Source organism: Rattus norvegicus, chromosome 6, assembly GCF_036323735.1.
Source record: "Rattus norvegicus strain BN/NHsdMcwi chromosome 6, GRCr8, whole genome shotgun sequence".
In the NCBI taxonomy this organism is placed as follows: domain Eukaryota; kingdom Metazoa; phylum Chordata; class Mammalia; order Rodentia; family Muridae; genus Rattus; species Rattus norvegicus.
In genome coordinates, this window is record NC_086024.1 from 83,029,682 (window position 1) to 83,039,301 (window position 9,620).

The 9,620-nt window shown below is 48.2% G+C and overlaps 1 protein-coding gene across 2 annotated transcripts; it reads right to left on the reverse strand.

Annotated features, from left to right (window-relative positions):
- Positions 1-492: 492 nt before the first annotated feature.
- Positions 493-5,954, reverse strand: LOC134479212 (protein NYNRIN-like). 2 transcript variants are annotated; one of them, XR_010052254.1, is made up of 2 exons: positions 4,681-5,954; positions 493-1,609 (listed from the first exon to the last, which is right to left on the reverse strand). XR_010052254.1 is itself a non-coding variant. In XM_063262659.1 (2 exons), the coding sequence occupies exon 2, from the start codon at positions 2,278-2,280 to the stop codon at positions 1,369-1,371; it is 912 nt and encodes a 303-aa protein (XP_063118729.1). In that variant the 5' UTR covers positions 2,281-4,014; positions 4,681-5,285; the 3' UTR covers positions 536-1,368. The 2 variants fall into 2 exon arrangements, 1 of the variants encoding a protein (XP_063118729.1); XM_063262659.1 differs by having other exon boundaries at positions 536-4,014; positions 4,681-5,285.
- Positions 5,955-9,620: the final 3,666 nt, after the last annotated feature.

Below are 9,620 nucleotides of genomic sequence, written 5' to 3' on the forward strand. Positions count from 1 at the left end.
TCCTGGCATACAAATCATTATTACTATGACATGTTGGTTCAATAACATCATCTAATACAGTCAGAGGAGCTAAGGCCCCATATAAGATCTCAAAGTGGGTAAGGTTGAATCTGGAAGGGATATTTCTTGCTCTGAAGAGAGCAAGAGGGAACTAGTGCCACCCAGTCTGCGCCAGTCTCCATGGTCAATTTGGTCAGGGTCTCTTTTAGAGTTTTATTTATTTACTCTACCTGTCCTGAACTTTGAGGTCTGTAAATACAATGTAATTTCCAATCGACCTCTAAATACTTAGCCACACCCTGGCTTACCTTGGCAACGAAAGTAGGGCCATTGTCTGACCAGATTAGCTTGGGCACTCCAGACCGGGGGAAGATTTCTTCCAGTACCTTCTTGATGACTATTGAGGCCGTCTCTTGCTTGGTGAGGAAAGCTTTTATCTGTTCCTAGAAAGGTATCTACTGAAAAGCTCTCAGGGAGAACTTTCCCTCAGGATGGAGACCCTCCAACTCCAAAGACCAGACCGAGACACCACAGGATGCAATCAGCAAGAGGATTTGGTTTATTGTCGGGATACACAGGCACAGGCACCTGCGGGTGCTTCAGTCACTCGGGGGACTGGCGCGCCCCACGGAACCAAGGATGGGCTTTTATAGGATTTTGGGGAGCAGAAGCAAGCATACAGAAGCAGATGCATGGTTACAGGGATATAATTGGTGGATTTTAATATGGCAAGGGTTTAGCCCGGGGGCAAGTTTCCTAGCTACCTTCCAGAAACATAACGGCTGACTCGGCCCCCCAAGGGTTCAGCCCGGGGGCAAGTTTCTTAGCTACCTTCCTGAAACATAACGGCTGACTCGGCCCCCCAAGAGTTCAGCCTGGGGGCAAGTTTCTTAGCTACCTTCTTGGAACATAACGGCTGACTCGGCCCCCCACCAGGGTGTGGGACCTCTCCTGGGGCTTTTCTCATTGTCAGGTGCTCAACGGCAGTCCTCCTGTTGCCAGGCCTTCAACCAAACACATCTTGTTTGGCAGCCGCTGTGTACTCAGTGTTCTAACCTTTCTCTGAACCAGTCATCTTAAATATAGCCTTGCAAAATGGCGTTACTGCTGCTAAGCTGGGGTCTTTCATTCCCCCATTTTTTTTTTGTTAACTTTGAGTGAAATCTTTCACTCGACTTGGTCAAGAAATTTCTGTCTGGTGGGGGCTTATTCCCCCACTGACTCTAGGCCACAAAAGGACTAGGAGGAGCCACGTAGGAGTTTTAACTTTAAGGGGTTTGGAGTGTGCTGAACTCTCCATGTCTGGGGTGTAGTGTTGTGATTAGTCAATTCCTCAGACCGGACTGTCTTGACGTGTGGTGCGTGGATCTAAGCCGAGACTCCGTCTACCTTTAGGGCGGTCGGGGTAGTCAGGAGGACGGTGTAGGGTCCTTTCCACCGTGGCTCGAGATTCTTGGTCTGGTGTCTGCGCACCCACACGGTGTCTCCAATCTGGAACGGGTGTGGCACCACCGGATGTTCAAGCTTGTCCTGGTAAGCAGCGGCCAAAGGTCTCCAGACGTCTCTCTGCACAATCTGTAGGGCCTGTAAATGGGCCCTCAGAGAAGGGCTGTCAGCAAAATCAGCAATGTTTGAATCAAAGAAATGGACAAATGGGGGTGGTGCTCTATACATTATTTTAAAAGGAGTTAGACCATGGGGGCCCGGGGTATTCCGGGCCCGATATAGAACTAGGGGAAGGAGGGCCACCCAATCCTTTGAGCCAGTTGCAAGCGTAAGTTTGGATAAAGTCTCCTTAATTGTTCTATTCATGTGTTCTACCTGACCTGAACTCTGGGGTCTATAGGCACAATGTAATTTCCAATCAATCCCCAGCAATTTGGCCACCAACTGACTTACTTGGGAGACGAAAGCGGGCCCGTTGTCCGACCCCAACGCTTGAGGCATGTCATACCTGGGAAAGATTTCTTCGAGGAGCTTCTTGGTGACCATTTTTGTAGTCTCGTGCTTTGTGGGGAAGGCTTCGACCCATCCTGAGAAGGTGTCTATAAACACTAGGAGATACTTGTATCTATATATACCTGGTTTAATTTCAGTAAAATCAATTTCCCAATGGATGTCGGGACGGTGTCCCCTAGGACGAACTCCTTGTCTAATCATGGTCCTTCCCAGGTTAACCTGAGCGCACGCTTTGTAACTCTCAGTCACCTTTTGTATCACTTTGTCCCAATTAAAAAAAAAACACAGATTTATCTCTTCCCGATCTAGTAAGGTTTTCATCTTCTTAAACCCCAAATGGGTTAATTTATGTAAAAAGGAGATCAATTCAAAAGTCCTTTGTAGACCCACTGTTTTAGTTGAGGGTGGTAGATGGCCCCCATTTTTTCTAGGAGCTCTATGTCCTCATGGGCATAAACCCAACTGGTTTGTCCCACTGGTGGGGGCGTGGGTTGGTCTGGGCTATTTAAGGGCAAGATTTGTTTGCTCATGGCCGCTTCTCTCGCCGTGGCATCGGCCAGCCGGTTTCCTCGTGCCTCTGGGTTGTGCCCTTTCTGGTGTCCTGGACAATACATAATACTCAGTCTTTTGGGCAAGAATAGAGCTTCTAAGAGGGCCAGAATTTTAGCCTTATTTTTAATATCTTTACCCTCAGATGTGAGCAGCCCCCGCCTCCGGTAGATCTCCCCGTGGATGTGTACCGTGGCAAAGGCATAACGGCTGTCTGTATATATATTTAGCCTCTTACCTTTTGTCATCTTGAGCGCCTGAGTCAAGGCGATGAGTTCAGCCCGTTGTGCGGAGGTACCAGCAGGCAGGGCTTTCGCCCAAATCACTTTGTCCTCCGTAGTGACCGCAGCTCCAGCCTTTTACTCTCCCTCTGCCAAGAAGCTGTTGTCATCCGTGTACCATGTGTGGTCAGCATTCTGAAGAGGCTGGTCCGATAGGTCCGGCCTGGTTCCATGTACTTCTGCGAGGATTTGTAGGCAGTCATGCTGTTTTGCCTCCTCTGGTAGAGGAAGCAAGGTGGCAGGATTGAGAGCGACTACGGGCCCAAACTGAACCCGTTCTGTATCCAGTAACAAGGCTTGGTGCGAGAATTAGAGAGCCAGCGGTCTGGGGGCTGCTTTATCAAGGCCTCCACTGCGTGGGGTGTTAGGATGGTGAGTGGCTGTCCCAAAGTCAATTTTCCAGTGTCCTTGATCAGGACAGCAATAGCAGCCACCATCCTTAGGCACGGTGGCCAGCCGGAGGCCACAGGGTCCAATTTCTTAGACAGGTAGGCCACAGGGCGTTTTCAGGGTCCCAACCTTTGTGTTAGGACCCCTTTAGCATACCCCTGTTTCTCATCGATGAACAGTTACTGAGCAAATTGTAAGGGTTTGGAACAGTCGGATGAATATCTTCTATCCTCTTGTTGACCTTTCTCAAGTCTTGTACTGGCCTATAATCTCCAGTGTCGGGTTTCTTAACAGGCAGAAGAGGCGTATTCCAAGGCGACCGGCAGGGGATTAGGATGCCTTGATCTAGAAGCCTCCTAATGTGAGGCCTTATACCTTGATAAGCTTCATGTGACAGGGGGTATTGTTTTATGGAGACTGGAGTTGTAGTGGCCTTTAACTGTGTAATTAAGGGGGGCTGTTGGAGTGCCAACCCCATCCCACCAGTCTCTGCCCAAGCCAGTGGAAAATTCGTGACCCAAGTGTCTATTTCTAGGGATTGTGGCTTGTCCTGTCCCGGTTCATATAGTCTATATTCATCCTCTAGTTGTAGGGTTAGAACTTAAAGGGGAGTTCCGTGGGGGCCAGTTATTTGGGCCCCTCCTTCCTCAAAATGAATTTAGTTTGGTGAGCAGGTCACGGCCCAGCAGAGGGTACGGGCAGTCCGGAACATGTAAGAAGGAATGGGTCACCTTACCAGTAGCCAGCTGAACCCGGCGGTCCGTAGTCCATCGGTATTGTTTCTCACCAGTAGCTCTTTGTACCCAGGCCGTCCGGTCGCTGAGTTGTCCTGAAGCTTGAGTGAGGACTGAATGCTGGGCTCCTGTGTCTACCAGGAAAGTAACCGGCTGCCCCCCAACTTAAGTGTTACCCTGGGCTCAGGGGGGGGGGCTCCTGGCCCTGACCTCCCTAATCTTTATCTAGAGCCAAGAGGGAGGTTCGTGGTCGAGGCTTTCGGGGTCCGCCAGGCTTCTTGGGGCACTCTCTGGCCCAGTGCCCTTTCTCTTTGTAATAGCCACATTGATCTTTATCCAGCTTCAGCCCCTTTCGAGCTCCCCCCCATCTCCCTTCCTTTCTTGGCCCTGAACTACGGCGGCCAAGATTCGACTCAATTCTTTGTTTTTTTTTTTTATCTCTCTCTTATTAAAAATCTTTTCAGCTTCTTTAAGTAAATCCTGTAATGTATAGCCCTGTAAATTTTCTAACCTCTGTAACTTAGTCCTGATATCTGGAGCAGCCTGCCAGATGAAGGACATAGAGACACTCGTCATTTGTCCTGGGTCATCTGGGTCATAGGGAGTGTACATACGGTAGGCCTCCTTAAGTCTCTCTAGAAAGGCGGAGGGAGTTTCCCCTGCTTCCTGTAATACCTGTTTTACCTGAGCCAAATTAGTAGGGCGTCATATAGCCCCTCGGAGACCCGCTAGAAGCAACTGGCGATAAAGGCGTGGGTGTCCCTTACCTTCAGCTGTATTAAAATCCCAGTTTGGTCCTCAGGCAGCTGGGTGGGACGCCCATCATCTCCCAGAACATGTTTTCTGGCCTCTAGGAACACTCTTTGTTTTTTTTTTTCTGAGGTTAAGAGGGCCTGTAAGAGCTGTTGGCAGTCATCCCAAGTAGGCTGGTGGGTAAGTAAAACAGATTCTATTAGGTCGGTGAGTGCCACCAGATCTTTGGAGAAAGAAGGGTTGTGTTGTTTCCAATTGTAAATGTCAGCTGCTGAAAACGGCCAGTATTGGGTCTGGCCACCGGTTCCCTGTCTAAGTGGGAAAGCCTGGGAGGTTGAATCTGGCATCACCTCGCGCTTATTGCGCAATCTCCCTGCGACAGGGGAGAAACCCTTATCAGACTGTGGCCCGGCAACTGATCTGGCCGGCGGCTCTGCCTCCTCCGTTTCAGCCGGGCCTGTCAGAGAGAAGATCTATGAGAGGGGAGTTTGGGTCTGCTGGGAGGACAGGTTTCTTAGAAGGCTCTGATTTCACAAAGGTAGAGAGAGGAAGACGTGGCCGGCGGACCGGGCGGGGCCGAGGGGACAGGCTGGGGGTTGAGGGGAGGCCAATTCGGGTCCACGAAGGGTTCCACCCAGGGGGAGGGTTTTAAGGCGAGACTCTCTCAAGTGATAATATAAGAAACCTGGTCAGGATGTCCGTGGACGACCCGATCTTTAACCTGTAAAATAATGATCTTATTAAATGTGCCATTCACTGGCCATCCCGCTCCGAAAGTGGGCCACTCGGATGTGCAGAGAGTCTGCCATTTTCCTTTTTTTTTAACCTCGACGGACTGGTTGTGTGTCCGGTCGTGGACGTCTTCTCAATGATCAAGAGTGAGACTTAGGGGCATTGTTAGGGACTGTCCCATGTTAGTTCTAAGGAAGATTAGAACACAGAGAAAACAAACAACACCAACAGTCAAACAAACAACAGACAGGCGTGCTGCACGGCTTTGGTACCAAACTGAAAGCAAAAAGTCAGATGGAGGTGGCAAAGGTCCGGGGCCCTCTGAAAGCCAAAAATACAGACAGAGGTGCCGTTAGTCCGGATCTTTCTCCTCTCCCAGATTGGGCCCCGAAAAGTCGGGCCCCTAACACCCTTGGAACGTCTTCCAGGGCTGCGGGGCGAGAAGTCCGAGCTCGTCAGCTCCTTCTTCGTCCCGCCCAAATTCCAAACAACCTGGCTGAGCGCTCACAGAACAGACAGAATAAGGCAGAACGAGACAGAATCAGACAGACGCCGGCCGGCTTACCTCCCAGTGGGTGGTCGGTGGTCCCTGGGTGGAGGATCTCCTTTCCCGGCCAACGCACCAAATGAAAAGCTCTCAGGGAGAACTTTCCCTCAGGATGGAGACCCTCCAACTCCAAAGACCAGACCGAGACACCACAGGATGCAATCAGCAAGAGGATTTGGTTTATTGTCGGGATACACAGGCACAGGCACCTGCGGGCGCTTCAGTCACTCGGGGGACTGGCGCGCCCCACGGAACCAAGGATGGGCTTTTATAGGATTTTGGGGAGCAGAAGCAAGCATACAGAAGCAGATGCATGGTTACAGGGATATAATTGGTGGATTTTAATATGGCAAGGGTTTAGCCCGGGGGCAAGTTTCCTAGCTACCTTCCAGAAACATAACGGCTGACTCGGCCCCCCAAGGGTTCAGCCCGGGGGCAAGTTTCTTAGCTACCTTCCTGAAACATAACGGCTGACTCGGCCCCCCAAGAGTTCAGCCTGGGGGCAAGTTTCTTAGCTACCTTCTTGGAACATAACGGCTGACTCGGCCCCCCACCAGGGTGTGGGACCTCTCCTGGGGCTTTTCTCATTGTCAGGTGCTCAACGGCAGTCCTCCTGTTGCCAGGCCTTCAACCAAACACATCTTGTTTGGCAGCCGCTGTGTACTCAGTGTTCTAACCTTTCTCTGAACCAGTCATCTTAAATATAGCCTTGCAAAATGGCGTTACTGCTGCTAAGCTGGGGTCTTTCACTACAAGCACTAGGAGATACTTGTAACTATATTTTCCTCATTTTATCTCAGTGAAGTTCACTTCGACTTTCTACTGAACTTTTTAGGTCTCTTTGCCCTGTTTGCTTGCTAAGCAATCACTTACTGACATACCTTATATTCTTTTACTGCCTCTCTGGCTAAAAAGTCTATTACATATACCTTATACAAACTTCTTATCTCCTAAATGAGTCCATTTCTGTATTTGGCAAAGTGAGTCTTCTGTTTGTTCTCTGGGAAATATAGTTTTCCCTCAAGTGTGCCATTGTCTTTTTTTTTTTCTAAGCAATTTGGGCCTTTTCTTCTGCTGTACATTCTAAGTGAGGCCATCCCTTAGTCCAATCCCAGTTCCCAGTGGCTGTTTCTTGCAGGCCTGTAACCAGGATAGGCTCCTGCATAGCCATTTTTTAAGCCACTTAAACTACTTTGTTATTGCCCCATGCCACTGAATCTCTTCCCTCCTGATGTCCTGAACAATGAATAGTACTCACAGTTGCTGGCTTCATCAGGGCATCCAAGAGATGGCAAAGGCATCTACGGTGCTGAAGTGCTGGGGGGTAGAGGTTCAGCCATTCTGAATGACATTGTGTTGTCCACCATGGCAGCACCCACTTATCTCTGACCTTCATGAAGAGAACTGTTCCTGTCTGTAGACAAGGTAGTCTCGGCTTTCAGCAGGGGTTAATCAGCCAGTCGCAGAGGTCTTTCTTCCACCCATGGGCTTCTGCTAGTGCTTGACACTCATGCTGTGGTGGCTCCAGGTCAGGATTGGGCAGCAAGATGACCAGATTGCCCCCAACAAGTGGAGAATCTAGTCCATGTCAGCTGACCAGTGGCAAAACATCAGCCACTCTACCACAGTTTCAAGCCCTTCAGTGGTATTGAAGCCTACAGGCAGAAGTGAGGGCCTTCCATCCATGTCTGGAACACTTTTTCTGGCCTCTAGTAGGATTCTGTATTTCCGGTAACAGCTACTAACAAGCATCTCAAGTGGGATGCTGAGAAAACAAGAAGAGAGTCCAGAAGATAGAGGTCTCTAAGGGGTCTTTGGGGTCTGGGGTGGTCGCGAAGATCCCGGATGAGCCCCAAATGAAAGATCCCCGAAGGGAGACCCTTACTCAAGTCTCGGGAAATCACGGACCCCAGACACAGAGAGACCATTTTGGATGTAATATGCAAAGGTGAGGTTTATTACGGAGACCTATTACGGAGATCTCCGAGCCGACACATATCCCACGCAGGAGACAGAGGTGTCAACCCTGAGAGGCTGGGAGAAAGGGTATTTAAAGGGAGAAACCACAACCCAAGGGGACAGGGGTGGTATCATTGGAAAATCACAAGAAGCTTCCTGTCTCTCAAGATAGCTTAATTTTGTGTTCCCTTTAGTTCCTAGGAGAACTACAAGGAACTCTTACTGGGGAAACAAACTATCCTAATGGTAGGCTGCATGTCCAACGGTAGATAGCCAACAGAAAACAAACCAAGGACATCACTTGATGTCCTGTACTCATAATGTCAGCCCCCCCCACTCTCTAGTTCAATCTTATTTTACTTACATATTTTTCTTCTTGTTTTTTACCCTACAGGTCATTTTCATATTTGTGGCTTCCAGGTTAGTGTTTTTATGAGGTTCCAAAGTGTGTGAATGAGTGGTCTCTCTTTCTTGAGCCTTTTCTTGGGTTCTTTTTCTTTTGGGTGTTTTGTCCTATTCTGATATGTTAGTTTTTGTTATATCATATCATTTCATTATCATATCATATCAATAGGAGAGAGGATGTGGGGAGGAAGTGGGAGGAATAGAGGGAGAGGAAAATATAATCAGGACATATTATGCAAGAAAAATATCTATTTTCCATAAAAGGAAAACAAAGATATACATGGCCTAAATACCACAGGATTTCCATTCCAGATGCCCCTCCACACCAAGGCATTGTTTTGTCTTCAAATAATGGTTCCTACAAGAAAGGCACCAAACAACAGATGTGTTTCGCAGATGAGGCTTTGAGTAAAGTACGTATAATTTCTGGTACTGTTGGAAAGAAAAGTGTTATTTTTAGATACATTTGAATGTAAGGGCAGATGCTTTCTGAGGAATTCTGGAAGGCAAACTCTTGACAAAACATTGCAAATTGTTGAAATAGATCATAATAAAATCCAGGAAAAAGGAGAAATTTCATCCCTAAATAATTTGATTTTATTGACTGACTGGTATAGGTGCATGCAAACACATGGGATGGGACATATAAGCATCTTTGAATGTACCCACCCCACTTAAAAACCTGTTGGAACCAGTGAACTTATCACTGTGCAGCATTGCAGAAAGCACTACCAGGAAACAGGTGAAATAAATAAGCATCTCAAGTAAGGTGAAACCTCATGTCTTGTGATTGGGTAACTGCAGTCTGGATCACGCAGGTCTACTGTTCTGGGGCAGTGACATATGACTCTCCAAGCCACTTTCTTTTTGGTTGAGCATCGTACTTTCTGTTCATTGTGGATATTTGAGCAGGCATCCTTCTCTTCTCCTAATGAGCACCAGATTCTCCCAGTGTGTAAATTAGACTCTTTTGGAATCCACTACCAGGCCACAAGGGTGTCGTGCAGTGAACTGAAGTAGTAATTTACTAAATGGGACCCTCATGGCCTAAGAGAGTTCATTTAGCTTCCCAAATGCCTACCTTAACCAGGCAATGGTTTATGGTCTGGAGAACCTAATGAGCGTTCGATTATACTATTACATTTAGAAAAGGAGACTCATATATCCCCAGGAATTTTGGATGTGCTGTATGCTTTAGCTCAAACTCAAGTTATTTTTAGACTTCTGACTCCCACCATTTATTTCCACCGAGCTGTATAAGCACCTTTTCTTCCCCCAACTTAAGGTTTCTGCTGGGTTTTACTTGCCATG